The 27953-nt window shown below is 44.1% G+C and overlaps 1 protein-coding gene across 1 annotated transcript in view; it reads right to left on the minus strand.

Moving 5' to 3' along the window:
• IFT74 (intraflagellar transport 74) overlaps positions 1 to 27953 on the minus strand; it is a 172643-nt gene that overhangs the window by 33605 nt on the left and 111085 nt on the right. Inside the window, exons 12-14 of the mRNA XM_082247043.1 lie at positions 27359 to 27399; positions 25101 to 25180; positions 9129 to 9182 (exon numbers count right to left, since the gene is read on the minus strand). Of these exons, the coding sequence (XP_082103169.1) occupies positions 9129 to 9182; positions 25101 to 25180; positions 27359 to 27399 (175 nt within the window). The remainder of the gene's footprint in view (positions 1 to 9128; positions 9183 to 25100; positions 25181 to 27358; positions 27400 to 27953) is intronic.

Consider the following 27953-nt stretch of genomic DNA (forward strand, 5'->3'; position numbering starts at 1 on the left):
TGTTTTATCATATGTTATGTCCTTGTTCATACATGTATAAATAAGGACATGAGATTTTCTGGCTGCCTAACTCACATGTGCTAGGAGTGCAATTAGCCCCCCGCACATAACTGTAAATATCCCAGCATGTGCAGTGTTTCTGACTCCTCCTACTTCAAATCACTGAAGTGGTCATGGTGGTTAGAAGAAGTAACCCTCTGTATACTGATTGCATTTCATTTGATCATCCTCTAGTTGTGTTAAATTAGTGCGGGGGGGGGGGGGGGGGGACACGGCGGCGCGGGAAGGGCATGGTGGCATTTTATTGCTTATCTACCTATTTTCATATCCATTACCTTAGAGTTCGGCTGCCACCTTCAGTATATCCCTGTCCAGGCATAATCCCTCCCAGCTAGGCATAGCTTCAGTTTAGTAGCAAGCCATGAAACAATTAAGGAAGAGGGATAAGATCCCTGTGTCCTGTGATGTACACCAAGAAAAGGATTTAACAAGTAGACCAAAAATCGAGCTGAAGTAATGGTAATCATAAAAAAAAAAAAAAAAAACTTTCCATGTCAGATGGACTAAGGCTACATTCACACTGGAGATTAAGGCCAGTGGGGCAGATTTGTGAATGGCTTTCTATGTTGTTAGTATTTGGAATTTTGCTTTGAACCTGGATGCCAAAAGATCCACATCCAGAGTCCCCCACCTGCGGCTCTGGGTAAAAGGCTGTTGACAGCTGAGGAAAGCGCTTGTCGTTTTCTGTGCGATACACGTTGACCAAGTGGCCGGCATTAGGCTTCACCTCTTGACACTCTTCCGGCTCCTGCACAGAGAGATGCAGAGGGAAACGCATTGCCTCCCAAATGTCGCCAAAAGCCTCCTGTACCGCCCTAAACACTACTTATGCTATGTGGTGTTTTGGGTAGCAAGAAGGAAGAGGAAATATGGCATCTAAAATAAAAATTAATCAGTAAAAAGTCAAAATAACTGTGGTCAAGTGGAGGATGGGGGACAAAAAAGGACACAGCAGAAGACAGGGTGAAAGAGGGCACAAGCACAATCAACACCTTCCCTATTTGGAACAAATGGAATCTCATCATTCACTGCTGCAGTGCCCTCCAGAGGGGTTCAAACTTCACCCACTTCAGGCTACCAGTAAGGTCTTCAGGGACTCTACTAACCAGCTGGGGATCACTGCCCTTGTCCTGTATAGTACTCTGCAGTCAGCAAGGCAATAAATCAAAGCACAGGGTCTCATTGCACAAAGTCTAGTAAAGAATGTCAACATTCTGGGCCATTCCCGCATGTCCATTACAGGGTCTGGGTACCATTCTTTGTAGCAAAAAGACATAGAAAACAGACCTGGATAAGCCAGACTCCTTTTCATAAATAGAAATCTTGAGAAACTAGCTAAAAGATCAATTTTTGTGCACAGATTAGATGCACAGATATGACCATCACCTAAGACGCTAGAAAAAACTGAAGCTATGCCTATCTGGGAGGGCTTATGCCTGGGCAGGGATATCCTGTCATTTTTTTCCCGGTATTTAATCACGTGAAGGTAACAGATAACCCTATTGTAATGGATATCAAGACACCCTGTGTCCTGGGATGCATGATAATGAAAAGTCTTCACTTCAGTTGTATAAATAAACTTAAAATATTTTGTACAAGAAAGATTTTTTTTCAGTGGGATGCCCAAGCCATAGCTTTCAGTTCCATTTCTGACCATCTCTGTGTATTCCATGTTTGTTACATGCGCCCTAATCTGAAAAAAATAAAAACTGTAATCTCATAATGGCCATAGCAGGTGTGTAGACCAAGAATTCAAGAACAGAGAGCTTATCAACAAGCCCTTGGGAGATGTAAGAAATTGTCAGGTGAAATATCAGTTTTGGTTGGACTGACCATATAGGCAGGAAGGGGAAATTAAAAATGTAAAGGTGGTTTACAACAAACATGGACCACTGATTCAGGTGGCTTACTGCAGTAACATCAGAAACCTCCAATCATTAAATGAAACCTGTAGCTTATCCCTTAAAGTGGAGCTCCACCCAAAAGGGGAAGCTCTGCTAGTCTGCCTCTTCCCCCCATCCAGTTCCACATTTGGCAACTTGTGGGGGGGAGTGGGTACCTAATTTTGACAGGTACCCGCTCCCACTTCCTGATAAGTTCGGCCATTGTCGCAGGCGGCCCATTGAGAAAGCGCAGCGTGATTTGTGCATGCGCAGTAGGAAACTGGCTTCACTGACGGTTTCCCTCACCCAAGTTGGTGGCACCAGCACCCGAGAGCCGATTCAAGAATAGACTTGGGTGGACACCGTGGGATCCTTGGACAGGTAAATGTCCTACTAGTAAAAGTCAGCAGCAACAGAATTTGTAGATGCTGACTTTTGATTTTCAGGTGTGGGGGGGGGGGGTGCTGGAGCTCTGCTTTAAGTATTGAAGCTTGTACATTCTTAAACAATTGCCCTTACAATTTTTAAGAGTACTGCTGCATCAGTGATGGACATATTACCAAATGCTGAGGGAAATAAAACAAGATTAAGCATCAAGCCCTTGCTAAGAAGAGATTGGCATTCATAGGGGACACCCTTACATTATGTTTTAAGGAGGTGCATGAATTGCATTATAACTTGGGCAATTGACTTAAGCATCCAAACATCAGGTCAGCTTCATGTGTGAAGTCCAGCATTCAACTCTATCATCTATTCAGATTAATGCTAGGACTCCACTTGTGATTACTGTAACCTCATCTATGCAACACACTGAAATCAATGTGATAACAGGATAACTGCCAATGAGTAGTTAAATCTCAGCACCTCTTAATACCTATACTATAAACCAGCTAACATTCCTCTCTTTTTTTTAGGTTAAAGTGTGACTTCAAGGTGCCCAATGACAAAAGATGACAAAACTGCATGACAGTACAATATCTAATAACAGAAAATGACAACCCAGAACGAGTGTTCTCAGGGTAAACGTAATCAATTAGGTTATTTATCTTATTTCCCCATTGCCGGGACTGTTGCGCAGCACTCTTCTTTTACTACCCCTACCAGCACCCTTTGCACAATTAAAGCTTTTCTGTTCAGGAAAAGTGACATAGGCGAATAAGTCATACATGTCTGGCCATACACCAATGTCTCTGGCCAGTTTTAAAGTATCAGGCATCTGATTAGCTCAATGTGCCCTAAGCCATCTGATCAATAATACTTGTCTATGGAGGAGATCACACTCTATACTCCTCCTTTTTGGTTTAACTTATTATTATAACTTATAAAGCTTATATAGGTTCTTCTCCCAAAATGAATACCAGGAGTATGGAACTGTTTTGTTTTCTTAACACATATACTGGTCAGCTATGAAAAACGATTATAATAATAATGTAGCAATATATTTTAACATATTTCAAAATTCTAGGATGGAAACTTGTTTATTGAATTCTGTGCTTTACTGGGCAATGTTCAAAACCCTTAGAGACACAATTTTATTTGTTTTAAGGACCATATAAATATTGGATTGTGGATGTAGAAAATTTCAGGAAACAAAGAAACTTAAATTTCCTGCCAAACTATTTCTTCCTTTAAAAGAAATCCCAACTCTCAGCGGAAGCCATATAGGTAAACAAGTGCATTGTGTGCAAGACAAATTTTGACATAGTACTCTTATTTTCAAAAGTGAATTTCCTATTTAAAATAAAATAAATTGTACACATAGGAACAAAACAGAAAACACAATGCAGTGCAGCAATGAAAAATGTATGCACTAGTAAAACTGAGCTACAGACAATGAAAATTTTTTCTGTACATGTAAAATGTTGGCACCTAGCTTTTTCCTATTTTTCACTAAATTCTTAAACTACAAATGCATCCTGCAGATGAAAAATAAACTTGGACTAAAAAGAGAAACTAGGACTTGTCTGCCAAGGTTTATCTCGTAAGAACTCTTTGCACTATTCCATAGCAAACCATGAGATTTAAACCTTTCATCTTAATGTGGCAAAATTAGGTAACAGAAATTAGGTAACTGTCTGATATTGTCCAAAGCTGCAGGTGTAATGCATATTGTTCTATAGAGAGACACTAGAGGGGGGCCCATGGGATTTCTTAGGTTGACAGCTGACACTTTAGGCAAAACCAAACTAAATTACCAAAGCAAAAAGCTGAAACTACTCTAGGGCAGGCTGGAAATCATTGCTGGAAGCAATCAGAAATTATGAACCAAAAACAGGCCAGGGGAAGAAGCAGCAGATATCAAGGATAAGCCAAGAGACAAATGCAGAATATAACCGTGTTTGTAATGAGGAAAAGGGGTCTGAGGTTCTTAAATGAAACCTACTAGGCGAGGATACAGATACCTTTGATCGGGTACTGATTGGAGTGTTTTGCTCTCAATTTGAAGACCACTTATTGAGGCCAGGTGTACAGCTACAGTGGAACCAAGCCACAGTTCAGAATATATTCCATTACATAGCAGGACAGGCATCATACAGCAGATCTGATCACCTTTGGAAGACTGCACAGAGCTGCTGGGTGCTTGTTACCATGAAGCAGAAAATTATGTGCGTGAATTTTAATCATATTGGATACTTTCAGGCTAAACAAAGTTCTTATGAAAATAACTTTGAGGAATAAGTGCCAACGATTACATTTAATAAGATGCTCGTGGTGGTAAACAGTTTCCTAAAAAAGTGCTGTAATGAGAGAAGAACAGGGCTGTCACTGCTGCTGTCCTTAACCACTTTGCCGCTGCTCACTAGAGCTCTACTGCGGCAAAGTGGCTCTTGTAGGTCTGACGACGTAGTCCTACGTCGGCAGACACTCCCCCTTCTCGGCGGCGCGCGTGTGCCGCCGGAGGCTCGCTCCTGCTGTATTCAGTCACAGCGGGAGTTGGGCCAGGGGAGGACCGGCGGTGATCACCGCCGCTCTTCCCCGATCGTCGGGGAATCGAGTCTGGCGGTCCGCCCGCTTGTGTAAACAAAGCGGGCGGATCTCCTAAGTGACAGGCAGGGTCAGATTGCAGGGTTCAGCATAGCTCCTCCCCCCACACATGTCAGTAAGCACCAGGCATACATTAACCCCTCCCTCTCCAATAAAATTAATCCCTTCCCTGCCAGTGTCATTTTTACAGTAACAGTGCATATGTATAGCACTGATTACTGTAGTAATGTCACTGGTAACCCCAAAAGTGTCAAAAATGTCAGTCAAGGGTCCGATCTGTCCGCCGCAATGTTGCAGTCCCGCAAACAAAACCGCAGATCGCCGCCATTACTCGTTAAAAAAAAACACCAAAAACGACATAAATCTTTCCCTTAGTTAGTAAACGCAATAACTTTTGCGCAAACCAATCAAAATACGCTTATTGCGATTTTTTTTACCAAAAATATGTAGCAGAAAACAAATTGGCCTAAAATGATAAAAAATTTTGATTTTTACATTTTGGGGGGGGGGGGGGGGGGGGGAATTTCATATAAAAAAAATTTGAAAAATATTGTTATTTTTTCAAAATTGTCGCTCTTATTTTGTTTATAGCGCAAAAAGTAAAAGTCGCACAGGTGATCAAATACCACCAAAAGAAAGCTCTTTGTGGGAAAAAAAGGACGTAAATTTTGTTTGGGTACGGCGTTGCATGACCGCGCAATTGTCAGTTAAAGTCGCACAGTGCCAAATAGCAAAAAGTGGCCCAGACGTAAGACAGCAAAATCCTCCGGTGGTGAAGTGGTTAAAGAAAATCCTTGTTGCCTGGCTCGGTCTGGCTTCATTACTTCCGATTCCAGGAAGAAGCATGATGTTTGTCATAAGGCACTTAGTAATGAGACTTATGAAGAAGACTTTCAGTGTGAAACATGTAAAGGTGTTAGAACACTGCTGTTACTAATGTGATTTCGATTTATGAATAAACCTCCTGTTTTTCGGACTTGCGGCATTTACCTGTCTTTTAAAATTATGTTGTAAGGTCAGTGACTCAGCATGACAGTAAGTGAACTAGCATTCTCCTAAGGAAAGGTTTAGCAATACCAGCCTATATACTGTAGTTTTCTAATGACAGGTGTAGTTTACACTTTCTTGAATAAGGCTGATGACCCTTAAACAGAACCTTTCACGATTTACAAATCACCCTCTTTGCTCAACGCGCACTAGGAGAACAACAGTGCAACTTGCTAGTAATGTTTGCGCATTCCCCTAAAAAAGCCCAGCTATGCTTCACCAGGGATTAAAGGGAGAGGCTCACATTTCAAGGCAAGGAACACAAAATCAGATTTGATCTGTAAGATCAGCAATATTTTTCAAGAATTGTGTAATGTAGGAGCGGCTATAAACAGCCAAATCAGGCCTCTGATTCAATGCCACATAATTTTGGAAGCACTTGGTAAAACCTATGGAGAGAAGGGGAAAGGTTTGTATTGGGCTTTCCCAAAAGCTACAGAAGTTAAAACATATGAATGAGCTCCAATCCACCATCCTCAAGGAGACATAGGGGTTGATTTAATAAAAGCAAATAGGCTGTTCACTTTGCAATAGAATTTTACCTTAGCTTAAAGAGGAGTGTTCAAATCTGGGGAAAAAAAAAAAATAAAAAAAAAGTCAGCAGCTACAAATATTGGACCTGTGTGTCTCCCAAAGGCAGCGGCAGGGGGAGGAAGGGCTGGAAATTTGGTAGATCGCTGCACGATTGCAGCAATCTTACGTGGAAGAGGGAGCAGGTACCTGGTTTTGACAGGTATCCGCTCCCCCCCCCAAAAGGTGCCAAATGGGGCAGCGGAGGAGGGGGGGAGCAAACAAGCATAGCATCCCCTTTTGGGTGGCGCTCCACTTTAACCCCGGAGGATTTGGCTGCTCAAAGACCAGGGCCTATTTTGCGATTCAGCACTGCGTGAATTTAAGGGACAATTGCGCGGTCGTTCAACACTGTACCTAAACAAAATTGACGTCCTTTTTTTTCCCACAAACAGAGCTTTCTTTTGGTGGTATTTGATCACCTGTGCGATTTTTATTTTTTGCGCTACAAACAAAAAAAAGAGTGACAATTTTGAAAAAATAACAATATTTTTCACATTTTTTTATATGAAATTCTCAAAAAAAATTTGTAAAAATCAAAATTTTTTAACATCTTAGGCCAACTTGTTCTCTGCTACATATTTTTGGTAAAAAAAAAAAAATTGCAATAAGCGTATTTTGATTGGTTTGCGCAAAAGTTATTGCGTTTACTAACTACGGGAAAGATTTATGTCATTTTTATTGTTTTTTTTTTTTAACAAGTAATAGCGGCGATCTGCGATTTTTTTGCGGGACTGCAACATTGCTAAAATATGCACTGTTACTGTAAAAATGACACTGGCAGGGAAGGGGTTAACATTACTGGTGATCAAGGGGTTAAGTGTGTCCCTAGGGGCATGATTCTAACTGTCAGGGGGCGTGGTTTGTGAAGTAATCACAGAGAAATGTGATTCTATACAGCAGGGTCACATAGCCTCTGTGAATACTTCAGTGAGAATGACAGACGGCTCTGTTTACATCAGCCGTCTGTCTTTCTCCCTCTGCTACGGGAGATTGTGAGTGGCCGGCAGCCATCGGAGCCGCCGGTCACACGCGCTGGCTCCCCAGGGAAGGAGCGGGGGCGGGACCATGCCGGCGGCGGCGCTCGCCCCCTAGAGTCTCCTGAGCAAGCGACGTAGTACTACGTCACTTTGCACAGGAGCGGCTGCCTGCCGCAGTAAAACTGCGGCGGGAGGTCATTATGTGGTTAATAAACGAGGTGAAGCTCTGCTGCCTTCCATCATCCAACCGTGTGTGCACGTGCGCAAGTAAAAAAATATATATATATTTTTTTATTTGCAGGGCAAGTGATTAGGTATTCTATGCAAATTGAATTTTCTCCACATTAACTAAGCTAACAAAGTGAACGGTCTATTTGCCTTTAGTATATTAACCCCACAGTATCTGTCTGTCTATAGCTAGCCTTACTGAAAATAGAAATTATTTTTAAGGCCCTAATACCACAAGGTTGTCGGTAAACTTTTTTTCCTAGACAAGACAGTATACTGATCAAGTTGTTTTCAGCAGGATGGAAACACAAACTCATATATATGAGCTCACTTCCCTTTTTAGGGAAAAAGCAACCAAAAAGGTTAGACAATCTTGACCAATAATTTAATTGTTTTCCCTGGTAAGCCCCCCTCCCATATATGGAATGTCAATAGGGGGGGGGAACTTGATTTTGAAAGGTACCCACTACTCCCTCTTCTGGTCGGATTGCCGCAGCGATTCGAACAGAAGATTGACCCCCCCTCCTTCCCCCGCAGCCTTTTGGCACATGTCACAGGTCCCAGGAGACTGCGGGACCATTCATAGGGTGCAGCGCGGCTCGCACATGTGCAGTAGGCAGCTGGCTGTGAAGCCGTCTGCTTACAGTTAGGATGCCGGTGCCTGGACCCAAAGACCCACAAAGAGCCAAGTCAGGTGAGGATATCGCTGGATCCGGTGACAAGTAAGTGTGTGGTTTTTAAAAGTCAGCAGCTCCAGTATCTGCTAACTTGTACATTTTTGTTTACAGGGTGAAGAGCCTCTTTAGGCTGCATGGCAAAGACAGGTAATCAGCACTAAGCATCTGCTTCTGTAATGTTGATAGTTTTATTGTGAAAACAGATGTTTTAAGAGTATTAACTTTTCTTTAAATTTGTAGATGTTCCTTTAAACTGACATTAATCAGGCACAATAGGTCCTTAATGATCATCTGGTTTTTGAAAGGGTAGTTATGGAATAATAACCCCCAGGCTCCGATCAAAGCCTTAACCTGGGACACAAGCAAACACTACAAGTTATCAGAGGTCAAGTGTGGTCTTCCAACTTGGGACTTGTTTATACCAAGCACTTCACTGGACAGAACGTCTATATTGCCCGCAGCAAACAATCTCATGTTGGCTATCATCTTCTGGAAACACTTTTCTCAGATGAGCTAGGGGCTCATTAACTTCTTTGTAATGCACAAAATACTGGAATGTATATGCAGTGACAGCTTAGATACTAAAGGAAAAGCAGGCTGTCCATGTTGATGTAATGGCATTGTTTTGAGTACTGTTCTTCTGTGATGCTGCCTTAAAGGTCAGTATCGGGAAGATAAAACTGTGGAATGTCACTTACTGTCCAAGTTTTCCTCTTTTTTCTTCAGCTCTTTGTACTTTTGCTTCTTCTCTCCTAAAACATACAAAGTAAAGATGTTATTGGGCAACCATGGTTGATAAGAGGGTGAGATATCACTATAAGGCTCCTTTCACACGGCTGCTTTTTTTTTTTTTTCTTCCACGGAGCGGATGACATTTCTGTCATCCGCTCCGTGTGCCCGCATATCATCCCATCCGTTTGCGGATGATATGCGGACATAATGTAAGTATATGGCACTGCGGATGTCAGCGGATGACACCGCTGACATCCGATTTTCTTTCCTTTCCGTTTTTTACACGGAAGGAAAAATGGGGTTCTGTTCCATTTGTAAAAAACGGAACAGAAATGAAAGGAGGAAAATCGGATGTCAGCGGATGGTATTCCGCTGACACCCGCAGTGCCATTCACTTACATTATGTCCGCAAATCATCCGCAAACGGATGGGATGCTTTGCGGACACACGGAGCGGCCGTGTGAAAGGAGCCCAATAGTCTACATGATCAGATCTGCCAGTCTAATGTAGCCAACAACTGCTCATGCAGTAAAGGACCCATGAGCATACAGTATAAGCCAGTTATGTTCATCAATTTTCAACAAATACCAATGTGAATTTTGATGCAGAAACTAGGCTTCACACCTAAATGTTGAGCTGGATGTTTAATCTAAGATATGGATGGCTGGATCTCTACCAGTTCTGGCCATAAACATTTGCACCTAGGGACTGATTTTGCCCCTTTAATGATAACAATAACACAAGGTTTGGTGTAACAGCTTGCCCTTGAGGCACAATAAATGTCATTTGTAAGGCTACCTTAAACAGAATGAAGATACATATTTACAATTAATCTAATAACCACTACAGAGTAGGTCCGTTACGTTAAAAGTAAAAAGCCTCCGCCCCCCTTTCCCCTTTTACTATCTGTATCCCAGAGTTAGACAGATTTTCAGTTGATTCCTGTGCCTCTGACCCTTCATCTGCAGGGCAGGAAGTAAAGGCAAATCTCCCGAATAGGGCCACAAACTAACATAAATCTAGATAAAAGTTTTAACCCTTCCTCAATCCAAATCAATAAAAAAAAATTACAGATGTAGAATGATTTAAAATGCAAAGGAAATATAGTCCCAGGAAGAAAGTACCAACAATTTGCGTATTGCTTCAGTGTAATAAGTAATAACAATGTTTCTGCCAGATCAACAGGTACATTGCTGAAATGTAATTAGGGTTAAATAAGTGTAAGACCTTAAATGGACAGCTATTGTCTTTTAAAAAAATGTTCAGCTATACATGTGAAGGTGATAATGTACCATTTGCATCTATATGTGCTGATGTGTTACAACCTTCGTATATTATTTGTAATTATCTATAGTATGGGGGCAGTCATATTTGCGCAAACATATGTCGGCTCTGCTTCCTTTTTGTTTTGCTAATCCTCTTTTCTCAATGCAAGTCTACCAGAGTGTGTCTATCTAAAGCCCCGTACACACGTACCGATCGTCAGCCGAACGATCGGCCGTCTTTTGTCCAGGGCTGTCTTGTCTGTTGAAAAGTGCAAAAGACTGCACACAAATTTTGTCGGCCAACAACAGCCGACTGCAGAAGTGATGTCATGTGATGGTTAACTTTCCTGGTCTTTTTTATTTTCTGAGCATGCCCGGTCTTGAAAATCTGCTGTCTGTCGGCCGAATTCTGTACTGACTGGCGAACAATCGGCCGTTCTGGTGTCGGCATACAAAAATTTTAATGCTTGCACGACAGATTCTGTTCGGCCGAAAGTGCGCTGTCGGCTGTCGGAAGCATCATACTAACAAACCGAAAATCGGCCGATCGTTTGGCGACCGAATAGTTTCGGCCGACAATCGGTACGTGTACGGGCCTTTAGACTAAGTTCACATGGGTAGCAAGGGTAAGGTGAAAAGAAGTTAGGTAAACTGCATTTTTATGGCTCCCCAACCCCTCACCCCCGATCAATCACCTACAATGTTACACGGTGAACACTTGGGTCTGTTTGCATGGCCACGGCTGCAGCATCTGTCAAACTTGCTCACTGAAGTCAATGGGATTGCACTGCAACTGCACACCAAGCACAGCTATGGCAGTTGCAATGCTTTAGTTCAATGTAAAATCAACATTGGGAAACAAAAAAAGGTGTGCAGGAGGCAGTAGAATGCCTGTAAACAAGCTCTAAACGGCTTCTTAAAAAAATGATGCACTTTTCAGGGTGGTGCCGCTCATGTAATTGATTCCATAAGGAAACAATAGACTATCTGCAGTTTTTATTGATTGGTAGGCATAGGCCATATGATCTAGGCTGCCTAGGTTGGGAGCAGCAGAATTGTATTTATGGAAGGAAAGATGAACATTTTATATTCACAATGCTTGCGCTAATTGGAAATTCTGACATTCTCTGCTGAATAACTTGGAACATGAATTATAATGATAGGCTGCCTGCCATTTAAGTGGAGGATATCTAATACACTCCATAGACTTATTCAACAGATCTCTGCTAAACTGCTTCAGGCCGATTATAGCTTATGATCACATAAGTCATTTATGATAGGGATAAAAACATTAGCATTTGACAGAGACAATAGTTTACAATAAAATCTGTATTAAACAGCCAATTTCATTTTACCAGTGTGTTTTTTTCTTATTCTGTCATATCTCACTTGAAAAATTGTGTGCTAATGAAATGCTGAAAAAGCACTTTGGCCAAATGGAATTGCATCCGCATCCTCTTTCCTTAATTTATTGAATAAAACAATAAGACATTCCAGTGGGACCAGCAGTAAAGATTTCCTTGCAGCTGTAGGATGTCTTACCGGCTTCCCTTCTAGCCATGCAAAAGTTAGGAAGATTCCTGCATTTCCCCTCCCTTTCCTTAATCCCCACAGAAGATTAATACAAAAAAAAAAAAAAAAAATCAAAACACTAATGTCTCCTTATCTGGCAAAGAGGTTCTCTTATTGTTTTACTGTATATGGCATTATCAAAAACCCTACAGAACATGGAAAGTATACAGACCATTTATAAAGAAGCTGACATTCTTGTATCTCTACCACACTCTATCACAAATCACACACATACCAATGTTTGTAGGAGCTAATTAACCCAACTCTATGTTCTTGGATTAATCGGGAAAAAACAGAATTTTTGTAAAATCTTACCTGTAAAATTCCTTTCTCTGAGTCCTCCGACAGTGGCCGCCCCCTCTAAGTCATCACTGTTGGGTACTGACTTCCGCTCCGCAGGAGTAGCTAGGCATATAGACTTAGTAAAAAACAAAAGGCATTTGCATATACACACCCATGGGGGCTGTCCCATCTGGTCAATACCCCCCTGCAGTGACCACTCCCAACTCAGTTTGGTAGCATAGCAGTAGGTAATAAGAACCCCAAAAGAGGGGCGGGGGCGGCGACTGTCGGAGGACTCAGAGAAAGGAATTTTACAGGTAAGATTTTACAAAAATTCAGTTTTCTCTTACGTCCTCTGACAGTCGCCGCCCCCTCTAAGTCATCACTGTTGGGATGTCCCAAAGCAGTATAGACATGAGGGGTGGGAGACGCAACCGTAGAAAAGGCAACGCAGTACCCACATCAGAGAAAGGAATCTTACATGCACCGTAAGAGAACCTACTGGGCAACAGAAAAAAACAATGCTCAACAGGAGCAACAGCCCAGGAAAACAAATACCAACAGCCAGGGACCCAGAAAAACTCAAGGGTCCATTATGGCACTGCCGCACTGAGAACCTTGGGTCAAAGGAGGCATCAGCTGATGCCAGAACATCTACTTTGTAGAATTTGGAAAAAGTGTGCACCGACGACCAAGTCGCAGCCTTGCACACCTGGGCCACCGAGGCCCGATGCCAATAGGCCCAGGACGCACTCACAGATCTGGTAGAGTGCGCCTTAACAGGGAAGGGTGGAACCCGTTCCTTCAAGGCGTAAGCCTGTTCAATGGTCTGTCTGATCCATTTGGCAATAGTCGCTGTGGATGCAGCCATGCCCTTCCGAGGTCCCTCAGGAAGGACAAAGAGGGAATCCATTTTCCGAAAGGATTCCGTAGACGACAGGTAAACCCTGATCGCCCTGACAACATCCAAGGAGTGCAGAGCAACCTCCTTAGGATGCTTAGGCTTCGTACAAAGCGAAGGTAGGACAATGTCCTCATTAATGTGGAACTCAGAGACCACCTTAGGAAGAAAGGAGGGATGCGGACGCAAAACCACCTTATCCCGGTGAATCACCAAGTATGGAGAACGGCAAGATAACGCTGCCAGTTTCCGACACTCTGCGAGCCAAAGTGATCGCCACCAAAAAGGCAACCTTCTTAGACAGCAGAGGCAGCGATATATCCCAAATGTTTTCAAAGGGAGCACGTTGTAACACGGACAGAACCAAGTTCAAGTCCCATGGAGGTAAGGGCTCCTTCCTGGGAGGAGCCAAATGTCGCACACCTTGAATGAAGGTGCGAACCAGAGAATGGGACGCCACAGGGCGTTGGAAGAGAATAGCCAGTGCGGACACCTGGCCCTTGATCGTGGCCAGCGCCAGGCGCTGGTCCACACCAGATTGGAGGAAGGCCAAAACTCTCGACACCGAGTACGAGCAAGGGGAGAACCCCCTGGACTCACACCAGGCGAAATAAGCCTTCCAGGTACGGTAATATATTTTACCAGAGGAGGTTTTTCTAGCCCTAACAAGGGTAGGAATGACCTCAGAGGAGAGACCCCTGTCCCTCAGGACCTGGGTCTCAACAGCCAGGCCATTAAAGCCAGCGACTGTAAAGCAGGATGGAAGATCGGACCCTGAGACAGGAGATTTTCCCGCATTGGCAGCCGACACAGAGGCGCCACTGCCAGGTGAACAACTTCGGCGTACCAGGACCGGCGTGGCTAGTCCGGTGCCACCAGAATCGCCAGGTGCGGTTCCGAGGCTAACCTGCGGAGGAACCTGTATAGCAACTGAATCGGAGGAAAGACATACATCAGACGATACTGATGCCGAGGGGCCACTAACGCATCCGAGGCGTCCGCCAGCGGATTGCGCGTTCTTGCCACAAACCTTTCCACCTTTCGGTTTAGCCGAGATGCGAACAGATCCACGTCCGGGGATCCCCACTTCGCACACAGCATTTGGAAGACCTCCGGGTGAAGGGACCATTCCCCCTGGTACAGGGTCTGGCGGCTCAGATAGTCGGCCTGCCAATTCTCCACACCCGGAATGTGGACTGCTGAAAGTGCCGGGACATGAGTCTCGGCCCAAGACAGAATGTCGGTTACCTCCCGGGCCGCCCAAGCACTCCTGGTGCCCCCTTGGTGGTTGATGTAAGCCACCGCGGTAGCATTGTCCGTCTGTACCCGGACAGGACGGCCCCGAAGACGGTCCGACCACTGGAAGAGACAGAGTTTTATCTCTCGCAATTCCAGCACATTTATCGGGAGGGAGGACTCCTCCTCCGGCCAAGTGCCCTGGGCAGACAGAAAGCCCAGGACTCCACCCCAGCCCGACAGGCTGGCATCCGTGGTAATCACCGTCCACACCAATGGACGGAAGGACTTGCTTTCTGCCACCGACGGGGACTGGAGCCACCACAGAAGAGCCAATCTGGTCTGACGACTCAAGGAGACACTCAGATCCAGGGACTGAGGTAGTTTGTCCCACCTGTCCAGGATCTCCGCTTGGAGAGCCCGCGTGTGAAACTGAGCAAAGGGTATCGCCTCGAAGGCCGAAACTATCAACCCCAGGCCCCGCATACAGGCCCTGGGTGACGAGGACGGGTTGTCCCTGAGGGACCTGATCTCGTCCTGCAAGGTCCGGAGCTTGTCCTCCGGCAAGAACACCTTTGCCTGAGCAGAGTCCAGAATCATTCCCAGATAGGGAAGACGAAGCGATGGAGACAACGTCGATTTCTGAACGTTGATGGTCCACCCAAACTCCTGAAGCGTCTGTACTGTAGTGGACAGATCGCGCACTAGGTCCTGGCTGGCACGTGATCTCAGAAGTAGATCGTCCAGGTAACCCAAGACTGCAATGCCCTGAGCCCTCAGCAGGCCCAGAACCGGCGCCAGCACTTTGGTAAAAACCCTTGGTGCCGAAGCGAGACCGAAAGGTAACGCCACAAACTGGTAGTGGTCCTCTGCGATAGCAAACCGAAGGTACCGCTGATGACCCTCGAAAATGGGGATGTGCAGGTACGCATCCTTGAGATCTATTGAGGCCAGGAATTCCACTGGACTCAGGGAGGCCACCACCGAGCAGAGAGACTCCATACGGAATTTCCGAACGCGTACAAAGCGGTTCAGCGCTTTCAGGTCCAGAATAGGACGCACTTTGCCCTCCTTTCTGGGCACAGTGAACAGCTTGGAATAAAACCCCCGAAACCTGTCCCGATGAGGCACCGGGACAATCACCCCCTGAGCAAGAAGGTCCTGAACCGCTCGGTGCAGGTCCTGCAGACGCCCCGGGGGCAAATGAAGATTTGAGGGAAAGAATCTGTTCGCCGGCCGGGAAAGGAATTCGATCTTGTACCCTGATCGAATGATCTCCTGAACCCACATGTCCGAAATCCGGAGCAGCCAAGGCTGGAGGAAACCGCGCAAACGTCCCCCCACCCCTGAAACGGGTGAGGGCGCCCCTTCAGGCAGAGGCGGACTGACCCGCCGAGCTGGCATTGCCTGACTTCTGCTTACCCGCCCAGGGCTTCTTCTGGCCGCCCTGGGCCTTGAAGGGCTTGCCCTTGGATTGGTTCCGAAAGGCACGAAAGGACCCCTGATTGGATCTAGGCGCAGAACCCCGCTTGCCTCGAAAGGACTTGTTCTTCGGGTTCTGGGGCAGGCGGATCATCATCAGACACGAGGTTGCTCCTAAGCACCTTAGTCCAATCAGCCTCCGCCTGAGCCACCAAAACGGACGCGAAAACAGGTTTGAGCAACGAGCCCGCCACCGTATAGGAATGGCAGGCTAGAGACTCCAATCGGCGGTCCGTGGGATCCCGGTAGCCTTGTTTAACATGGCCACAGTGTGATCCACCGGTGGGAGCACACACCATCGTGATTCCGTAGCCGGTGCAAAGGGATAAAGCAATTTGAACCGACTAGGCACCAGGAATGGACGTTTTAAAGTGCGCCAAATCTCATTAACAGTGTAATGAAACTCAGCCGGGCAGGGAAAAACCTGCGCCGACTTGCGGGTCCTGTGCGTCCCAAATGAGGACACAACGCCCGGAGGACTGGGCTCATCCTCCAAATGTAGTGTTTCCTTAACAGAAACAATTAATTCATCCATGGTCGCCCGCTCTTCAGGCGACCCCGGGGAGGAGGTATCAACGCCCTCCACCTCTGCCTCCCCCTCAGACCCCAGTGGGTCTAAGGATGAGCGGGACCCTGGAAAGGGCACGCTCACAGCAGCAGCAGCCATATCACCATCTGAATCAGAGGAGAGAGACAATCTGGGCCTCTTTCTCGCAGCATGTTCAGCCATCAGCATTTCCATATTTGACACCAAAGTCGCCACTACAGCGGCCAAATCAGGTCTCAGAGCGGCCACAGGAGAACTGGGGACCCCCACTAGAGCTGGGGGGAATTTGCTGTCCTGAGAATCCATTGCCCAATGTGACAAAAAACAACAGTGCAAGAAGTTTGTACTGTCCCTTTAAGATCGCTGAGGAGTGCGCAGCCCACCGCTACAGCTACAGTGACAAAGACCCCCAAACAGGAGGAGAAAAAACTGAGCCAGAAGCGACAATACAGGAAGATATTGAGAGCGATAACCTGCAGAGCTCCGCAGAGTGTTGCCACCGCTGTCCTGCATCAGAGGAAAAGGAAGTCCTGCTAAAGTAGGCTGCATGACCCAGGGAAAATGGCTGCCCCATAGGATTTGCATGGAAGGCTCCGCCAAAATGGCCGCCGAACATGCGGTCGGAACGATCGTTCTGCTACCGCAAAATGGCGGCGGATGGCGCAAAAACCAGCATGTAGTTTGCCCATAGAGAAGCCAAACATGCCTGCCCATACTTAAAATGGCGGACCGCACGGATTCGCCCGCTGCGGTCGCCACACACTCAGTCTGCACCCCCACAAACACCGAAGTGATACAGGGAAGGGGACCCCCAAAAACACACAGCACCGCAGCGCATGTACAAGCGATCCCCGCAGGGACCGCATCAGGGAGTCACACAGGCACAGACATGGGGAACACACAGCAACACAGGACTGCCACCCCAGACAGAGGCCCCACACAGAAGTACTTACCTGTACCAGATGGCGTGGGGAGCCTCTCAGAACGGAAAGCCGCTGTCCTCATCTGACAGGGAATGCTGTTAGCCAGGGACATTGCACTGCAGAATCGCAGATGCGTTCAGTGAGGTAGCCACCTCATGGCTGCATCCCTGCTGCGAACAGGGTTTGGCCGTTCATAATGCCAGGGCGAACCATAGCTGAACGCGCGATGGCGGGCTGGGAGTCCATCTGACCCTCTGCCCTGGAGAACCAGGGCAGTCAGTCCGAATCACAGCACCGCATGAATCCATCTTCTTCCGAAGAGTCGACTAAAACTAAAGCTGACAAAATAAACAGCTAGTAAAGTAAGAAAAAACTGACATTTTCAAAGAAAATCAAATAAAAGATTTAGATAGGCTGAGACTGTAGCCCCAGCACAGGGAAGCCTAACTACTCCTGACGCTAGGCAGATTAAAACTAAGTTGGGAGTGGTCACTGCAGGGGGGTACTGACCAGATGGGACAGCCCCCATGGGTGTGTATATGCAAATGCCTTTTGTTTTTGACTAAGTCTATTTGCCTAGATACTCCTGCGGAGCGGAAGTCAATACCCAACAGTGATGACTTAGAGGGGGCGGCGACTGTCGGAGGACGTAAGAGAAAAATTAAGAACACAGGAGGAAACCAATGAAAACAGGCAATTATAAAATCCCATCAGACAGTATTGCTGGTGGGCCTGAACACAGGGTGCTTCAAGGGGAACAGTCCTTATGGCTAAGTTACCATGCTGCCTTAAAACATGGAACTGCTGATGTTGATTTACTAAGATTTGGGAATGTTCGCATAGTAAAACATGTGAAAATTCCTTCAATTATCCAGACTTTAAAGAAAATCACTGTTTACCTGTTTCATCTGCGCATAATTGGTTATATAACATGAGCACTCACACAACTCTTTTTGTGAATATCCTGAAAACTATGCTATTAAGGCAGCATAAAGATATAGTGGTAAGGGCTCTACCCTTGCAGCACCTCTCTTTAACGAGAGGTGTCAATTGTAAAATCATTTTCCTCCTCACTGTATAGACATTTTACAGCATTACATCTGGCACATATTGTCAATGATACTATATGCAAGCGATTAAAGCAACCATCAAGTAAATAAAATGCAGATGAAAGTCAAATTGGGGCCTGCAGCACCAAAATGGAGGGGAAGTAGGTGAAAATGGCCAAGGGAGAGGTCAGCTCTTCTACTGCAAGGATACTTATCTGCATTTTTTTAAATCCTGATAGGGATGCTTTAAGTATTTGTGTGACATTGTTTGGTTTTGGCCATACAGGCGGAAAGAAAAAAAAAAAAAAAACTAACAGTTGATATAAATAGTCTACACACCCCTGGTAAAGTGTCAGGTTTCTGTGTAAAAATGAGACAAAGATAAATAATTTTAGAACTTTTTCCACCTTTAAGGTGACCTATAAACTGTACAACTCAAGTGGTACATGTAACAACAATCTCCCCTATTCCTTATTTGTCTAGGCTTTGGGGTAGAGTGGCAAGATGGAAGCCTTTTCTTATGGAGAAAAACAACAAAGCCTGTCTAAATTTTGCAAAAACACATCTGTAGTCTCCCAAAAGCATGTGTTATGGTCTGATTAAACCGAGGTTGAACTTTTTGGCCATAATTCCAAAAGATGTTTGGCACAAAAAGAACAACTTACCCACAGTGAAGCATAGTGGTGGAAACATCATGCTTTGGAGCGGTTTTCCTTCAGCTGGAACAGGAGCCTTAGTCAAGATAGAAGGAATTATATACAGTTCCAAATACCAGTCAATATTGGCACAAAACCTTCAGGCTTCTGCTAGAAAGCTGAACATGAAGAGGAACTTCATCTTTCAGCATGACAACAACCCAAAGCATACATCCAATTAAACAAAGGGATGGCTTTGCGAGAAGGAGATTAAAGTTTTGGAATGGCCCAGCCAGAGCCCAGACCTGAGTCTGATTGAAAATCTGTAGGGTGATCTGAAGAGGGCTGTGCACAGGAGATGCCCTCACAATTTGACAGATTTGGAGTGTTTTTGCAAAGAAGGGTGGGCAAATATTGCCAAGTCAAGATGTGTCATGCTGATATCAATCAAATCAACAAAGTATTAGTTTAAGGGTGTGCACACTTCTGCAAACATACTATTTTAGTCTTTTATTTTTACTTACCTCCACCTAAAAGTATTCAGTTTGTTGTTCAGCTGAGTTGTATAGTTTATAGGTCACATCAAAGGTGTAAAAAGTGCCGAAATTATTTATCTTTGACTAATTTTTTTTAAATCACAGAAACCTGACATTTTAACAGGTGTGTGTAGACTTTTTATAATGCACTGTACCTCCATTCACAAAAATGAGGTGGGTGGAGGAATCCCCCTGCTGAGACACTGTAATCTGTCAGTGGTACCCGCTGATTGGCTGCCGCTGCCGATCAATGGATCATTTTTTAAACATGAAGTTGACAGAAGTCAAATAAACAATTCGCCTTCTGTTGAATGGGGTAGCCCACACATTGACCCAAATTTCAATCAGTGTATGGCCAGCTTCAGAAGAATTTCCCTTAAGGTGGTCATAGATGGATCGAAATTCTGCCAGTTCAGCAAGCATCAGACGCATTTGATCCATGTGTGGCTGCCGCAGATGTTGATTTATCGATTGACTCCTGTTCAACTGCCCTGTCGGAAAAAAGCTGTTCGATCAGGGCACGCAGCCAATGGCCAGTGTATTCTGACAGCGGGGGGGGGGAATCTCTACATTGTCAGAATACAATAGTGCCACTGAGAGGTGCTCCCCCTTCCACCTCTAATCCTTCCCTACGTTTTAACTATACAATTCTTATTTTCCAGATAAGGTAACATAAAGAGAAATTTGGCATCAAACAAGGTTTAAGTACCACTAATGCGCGGCCACACAAACAGTGTCAAACTGGCAGGCAGTGCAGGGGAAATACTGTATATGTTATATAGAATTAGCTATTACTTTACAGATAATTAGTAAAGGTTTTCATGACCCAAGAATCTGTATTTTTTTGACGACAGCTGATCTCATAGGTCTTTTGTACTGCCTTGCACATTAGGATCTCAAAATGGCAGAACAAAAAATGCAACAAGCAAAGCAGAAAATTATATGACAAAGCAGACAATGGAAACTTTAGGTATGGCAATGCTTTAAAATATATTTAGGCAAAAAGAAAGGCAAAACTGTAAAAGAAAAAGACAAAAAGGGACAGAAATGTTTAAACAGCCAAATAGGTCTTTCTAAACAGAAGTAATTTCTATGTTTTCTAGTTGGCGGTATCTCAACATCATATAATTCTACAACGCAACAGATTCTCACCTTCTAAATAGTAATCCAAAGAAAAGATAAAGATATAAAAAAACAATTACAAATGAAAGGAAAATGTAAGGAAAAATATTTTAAAAGCAATAAAAGCAACAATGAGTGACATTAGAATAGAATTACTGTCTGCTGAGATAATTATGTCTCCTATAATTATTGCATGGTGTGCAGGCAAGAGGTACCCCTGTCATTAGGCAAGTGGGGGGCTGCCACTAATGGTCTTTTTCTGAAAATGCCTTCAATACATATTGAATCAGAAACAGAACATATTCTGAACATGCGTGTCAGAATTCCTTAAAGTGGAACTAAACCCATCGGTCTCAACCAAACTGTCAGCCCCGGTTCACACTACTGCGTGTGCGGGGTTCGCATGTCATGTCGGAGCGCACTGCTCCGACATGACATGCGATCAGCTGTGCGTTGCGAGTTTAGCCATACAGTTTGTATGGCTAAATTCGCATCGCACCCGCAGCAAACACGCACAGGAGGCATTTTTGCTGCCGCATCAGGATCGGATCGCACAGCGGTTCACACTTGTGCGATCCGATCCTGTGCGAACTGCACGATCGCACTGCGATATGCGATCAAACTGGGGGTGTCGTTAAGATTACATTGACACCCCCAGCGTATCGCATATGGCAGTGTGAACTGCCGATGGGGTGCGTGTGCGATGCGGGAACAGGCTGCGAATTCGCAGCCTTCCCGCATCGCATCAGTGTGAACCGAGCCTCAAGCCACCAAATGGCTAGTGTCATAAATGATCACATGCACAGCACCATTGCAACTGCAGATCAAATAGAGGATAAGACAGCAGCTTCCTTGGCTGTAAAGAATAGGAGGGTTTAGTTCTGTTGCAAAGTGGAACTTTTGTTAGAAAATGAAGTCCTACTAGATCACTTCAGGCTGGCCCCTTTTGCAGGTATAGCTATGTAAAACATTAAAAATAAGTTTAAAATCCAGTAATGCACTGTCTCACCCTGTTCTGCACATGCTCAGTTGCTCTCCATATTTTGTCATTTTTAGAGTTTGTAGAGGCCGATCTGCTGACAGTCTTAAAGTCTAATGAAACCCTCCTATCCTTTACAGCCAAAGAAGCTGCTTCTGTTTGAACGGCAACTGCCATGGTGCAGCACATGTGATCAGTTATGACACCAGATATTTGATGGTTTGACAGTTTGGTTGAAGACACAAGCAAATCAAACTGTTTTAAAACTGGTAAATTGACAGGTTTAGTTCCAATTTATCATTTACAGCTGGTGCTCTGTGCTTCAGAAAAATGTCAGCCCCCAGCAAGAAGAAACAGGAACAATGCGGGAGGCAATTTACAGCACACCCTACTTTTACTGGCATTTTTATTAATGTAGAATGTATGTTCCTTGCTAAATAACATTTTTTTTTTATCAAGTTGTTATGGATAACATTTGTATTTGTTCCTGGTCAGTGATTCAGAAACAAGTGTCAAAACTACACTTTTCTTTACAACTTACAGGCCAGTGATTGAAAGAGAGGTGAATCCAAATAAAGAGCATGACTGCCAGGAAGCCAACAATCTCAAATAGAGACACAATAATATCTGCAGTCATTCTCATCACCACTTGATCCACCAGTTATGCTCTACAGTCATTTTCCCATTTCTATGGACAATAACTATTTAATATTATGATAGGCAATAACTTGTTATACAGAAGTGAAACACATTTTTTTTTTGGGGGGGGGGGGGCAAACAAGGCTTTTCTTTGGTGGTATTGTCTTTAAAATGGATTCTTATGTACTTATTGGTATATATTTTTTTTAATGTATATTAAAAAAGTGCATTAACAATAAAACAAAACCACTTTAAAAAAACACTTAAGTAGGACATTCCCCATCCTAAAATGTAAAGCCTAAGAACTTTATACACATTACAAAAAAATCCTGGTTAAGCAGAGGATCCCAAACTGTGTGAGAAGGCAGTACTGTCAGTGAGTGTTGAATGGGCTGAATGATTTCAATGGGCTGCTCTACATGCAAGAAAGTACCTCATGGGATATTTTGGCATCTTGCAGTTTACATGTTTTTTCACTGCACACTTTGCCACATTTGTCGCTTGATTTTTCATGTGGTGCAATAAGTGTTTGCTTCTGTATTGGGGGTGCCATTAATAATTACAAAGCCCTGAATAGCCTCATTTTTGGTGAATAGAGATGCACATACATTATAAAATCTGATTTTACAATTTTTGTACAATCTCCTTTAGATTTACCAAAACTACACTGCTCAAAAAAATTAAAGGAACACTTTTTAATCAGAGTATAGCATCAAGTCAAGTAAACTTGGGTCAGTTAAGTAGCAGTGGGGGGGTAATCAGTTTCAGCTGCTTTGCTGTTAATGAAAACAACAACATGTGCACTAGATGGGCAATAATAAGACGACATCCAAAACAGAAATGGATTTACAGGTAGAGGCCACTGACTATTTTTTCCCTACACATCATTTCTGACTGTTTTTTTACTAGTTTTTGGCTAAGGTCAATGTCACTACTGGTAGCATGAGGCGATAACTGGACCCTATAGCTCAGTGGTTCTCAACACCTGGCCTCAGGACCGACTAACAGGCCAGGTTTGCAAGAGAACGGAAAAAAATCACAGGTGATCTATTTTGCTGCTCAGTGATTGCAGTATTCTAGTCTGCATTTCCCCAAGGTGATACTTAAAATCTGGCCTGTTAGTGGGTCCTGAGGACCGGAGTTGAGAACCACTGCTATAGAGGTTGCACAGGCAGTTCAACTCCTCCAGGATGGCACATCAATACATGCCATTGCCAGAAGAGCATGGTGGAGATTCCAGGGGACAGGCAGTTACTCTAGGAGAGCTAGACAGTGCCATAGAAGATCTATAAACCATCAGCAGGACCAGTACTGCTCCTTTTTGCAAGGATGAACATGATGAGCACTGACAGAGCCCTACAAAATGACCTCCAGCAGGCTACTGGTGTGAATGTCTCTGACAAAACAATTAGAAACAGACTTCATGAAGATGGCCTGTGGGCCCAACATCCTCTAGTGTGCCCTGTGCACACTGCCCGGCACCGTGGAGCTCGATTGGCATTTGACATTAAACACCAAAATTGGCAGGTCCGCCACATCCACAGATGAGAGCAGGTTCACCCTGAGCACATGTGACAGACGTGAAAGGGTCTGGAGAAGCCATGGAGAGCATTATGCTGCCTGTAACATCATTTAGCATGACCAGTTTGGTGGTGGGTCAGTGATGGTCTGGGAAGGCATATCCATGGAGGGACGCACAGACCTCTACCGGCTAGACAATGGCACCCTGAGTGCCATTAGGTATTGGGATTAAATCCTCTGACCCATTGTCAGACCCTCTGCAGGTGCAGAGGGTCCTGGGTTCCTCCTGGTGCACGACAATGCCTGGCCTCATGTGGGGAGAGAATGCAGCCAGTTCCTGGAGGATGAAGGAATTGATACCATTAAATCGCCCCCATGCATGCCTGACCCAAATCCAATAAAACACCTCTGGGCCATTATGTTTTTGTCTATCCGACATAGCCAGGTTGCACCTCAGTCTGTTCAGAAGCTCAGTGATGCCCTGGTCCACATCTGGGAGGAAATACCCCAGAACACAATCCATCGTCTCATTAGAAACATGCCCTGAAGTTGTTAAACATGCATACAAGCATGAGGGGCCATACAAACTAGTGAGTATCATTTTGAATTGCTGCAATAAAGTTTCAGCAAAATGCCTTCTGCATAATTTTTTCACTTTGATTTTCGGGGTGTCTTTGAATTCAGCATGATATTTTTCCTCATTGAGATCTGATGTGTTTTCAAAGTGTTCCTTTAATTTTTTTGAGCAGTGTATATAATAGGAACCCAAACCTATCTATCCAATTAGGCTGGCCCTTGCACTACATAGTTGATGGTAGATCTAAAGGATTGTACAATCAGATTGTATAGTGTATGGTGAGCTTTACAGACTTCCAGGGGCATACTTCTCCCATTCTCAATACTACAGCTTATCCACACAGGCTGTTATGTGATTGCTCAGCTCCTGCACACTCTGTCAAATGAATGACCTGTGCAAGAAGAAGGTATGAAACGCTTGATCAGTAGAGGAAGACACTGGCTGTGTATTCAAGGAGAACAGTGCTCACTGAGAATAACTGCATGTAACTGCAGAGGTGGGCAGGATCAATCTTCTGGAAGGGGAGGCCATGTGCTAATGAGGTCAGTTGGTGAAGTACTTTGTTATCAGCATGGCAACACCAGTACGCAACTTAACCGGCAATACAGACCTTATTTTACCCTAGTCTAGTTTATAAGCATTCTGAATAAATATATTAAAATAAAATGGTACCCTGGTGCTCTTCCAAGTCCATATCCAGCCTTCCCATTTCTTCACTGAGCTGCTTAGCCCTTTCTTTTATATCTGTTAACCTGTTGACAGGAATGTAAAAAAAGCAACATTCATAACCAATAATGTATATTAATTGTGCTGTATGCAACAACTAACAAAGTAGCCACTAAGGCTTAAAGTGATTCTAAAGGCTGAAGGTTTGCAACGTGTGTGCAACGGCCCCCCCAGCCCCCCTAATCCTTACCGGAGCTCATTCCGATCCACTGATGTTCACAATCGCCTCAAATGTCCTGGGACTCACCCTCCTTATTGACTGAGACAGCAGCGGAAGCTGCCAGGCAGTGAGCCAATGAAGAGAGAGCGGGGGAAGGAGGCAACCCGTGACTCTGTGCGTCTTATGGACGCATAGAGCAGTGGCTACGGAGTAAGCACGCAGTGGTGCCCCAAGGCAAGCGGCTTTCTCTGGGGGCACTGCTCTAGGGGGAGGAGCCAGGAGAGTCAGCAGGGGACCTGAAAAGAAGAGGCTCGGAGCTGCTCTGTGCAAAACCACTGCACAGAGCAGGTAAGTATAACATGTTTGTTATTTTAAAAAAATAAGTAAATTATTGTTCCACTTTAAGGATCCTAATAGGAATCTATTTTTAGGTTATAATTGTTGAGCTATTTTCATTTAAGGAAATCTTTATAAAAATGTATATGACATACAGTATATTAATACTACACAAATGATCAAGTGATAGTATCCAAGGCAGACCCTTACTTTAAGCAGTCACTCTCAAAAAAAGCCGACAAGGTTTACAGCATAATCTTTCTAAGAAACAGAAGCCGGTAGAGATCTGCGATAAGTTTGCTACAATGTTTAGAGTATTTATAGTTCTCCTAGGGAGCAGGGTTGCCAACCATCAGTACATTTATGGACAATTTGTAAAAATCTGTGACTTTTTACAACTGTCTGTAAATATCAGGGGCTGATAATTTCTCATGTTGTACTGACTTTTTAAGTGTAAACCAGGCAAATTACTTCTTATGGGTACTGTCAGTGTTTCCATATTGTGTTTATACAGTTTAAAGTGTTACTGAACCCACAACAGTAAAATCAGTGTGTATATGCAGTAAAGTATGCCTATTATACTCACTGTGGAACCGAAAGGGGTTAATCCTCTGCATTGTGTAAAAAGGCTGTTCGATCCTGGCTTCTCTGATCACCACCTTCTTTCACTAACTCCAATAAAAACCCTGATATTTAAAGAGCAAGGGGACAGGCTACACATGCTCAATTTGGTGTGTATTGCTAGAGAGGATTTTTTTTCTTGGGAAAGTGTATGTGATCAGCACAGGGCCAATCAACACTCTCTAGACAGAGAGGCAGGGGTCCTGCATCCTAACTGGACTATCGTGAGAGAATGAAAACTCCTCCTACAAGCTTTAACCAGACACTGATAGAGGTCACAAGACTGCTCTAACTGATGAAAAAAGGTATTTATCTGTTTGTATTTGCTAAACTAAATGCATTTCCGTGTTCTGTGAGAGACCAGATATAGTGAATGCAGGGTCCTGGGTTTAGTAACACTAAGTATTGATTGTCTTAGTTTTTAATAGGAGTTCTGTCAGTAAATTTTCAATGTTTTGTCAGTAAAAAAAAAATGCTGTGGGAGGTTGGCAACCCTGCTGGGGAGCACTTTTGTTTACTCACAAGTGCTGGGGCTTCATTTTACATTAGACTTCTTTTCTTTAAAATATGTTTGCTTTTCACTGTAATTTTTATTTTATAGCAAGACTCTGTACACCTCTTTGCATAGGGGTGTAAGTTGTAGTTTCCTTCAGTACTGTTACTGCTCTCTGAGACTGCAGAGAGATGGGCGCAAATGTTATGAGCTCAGGAGAGATCAATGATCTCACTTCAAACTTCAATCTCTCTTTTTATCTCCAAAAGCAAAACTACTTTAGAGGAGAGATGAGATGTATACAGACTAAAAACATTTTTATGTTCAGACATAAATAAAACGTTGTGCTGAATCATTCTATGTTCAGGAACAGCAGCATCCCGCGGTTTTACAACATGAGGTAATTGGAATTTGACAGCACATCTTTAAGAGCAGCTTGCCTACATGTAGTTCACGAACCAGAACTGCTTATAATAAAGGATATTTATTTACACATGGCAAGAGCTGGCAATTAAAAGAATATCACAGTCTGGAAACTGATAAAATTACAATATCTTATATCAACTTGCAGATGAAAAAATATTAAACACTTACTGCCGCTCCATGCTTGCTATCTCTTGATTGTCTTCTTTGACCTATTAAAAACAATTTAATTAAACTAAAATACAATTTGTACTTTTGTATCAATGTATTTACATAAGATATAAGCTGATGTTAGTACAGAGATCTATCCTGCTGTGCTATTGTGTTCTGACAGGGGAACAGCCCCCTCTGGTCAGCGTTCTCAGCCATTGGCAGAGAGCGCTGACCAGTGAGTCGGTTGGCAGACTTTTTTTCAGTCATGAGCCTTCGATAGAAGCTGGCTGAATCAAAGGAGCCGAATGTCGGCCCGTGTGTACTAGGCTTAAAGGGGTTGTAAAGTCAGAAGGTTTTTTAATCTTAATGCATTCTATGCATTAAGATAAAAAAAAAAAAAAAAACATCTGTGTGCAGCAGCCCCCCTATTACTTCACTGAGCCCCCTCTCTATCCAGCAATGTCCATGACTGTCTCAGCCATCTGGGACTCCCCTCCTCATTGGCTAAGTTAGTCAATTAGTCAGTAAGTTAGTCAGTTAGTCAATGAGGGTAGAGAGGGAACGTGACCGAACCGCAGCTTTGAATCTGAATGGATACACAAAGCTGTGCCTT

Source organism: Pelophylax lessonae, assembly GCF_965119305.1.
Source record: "Pelophylax lessonae genome assembly, chromosome: 1".
NCBI classification, from domain to species: Eukaryota; Metazoa; Chordata; class Amphibia; order Anura; family Ranidae; genus Pelophylax; species Pelophylax lessonae.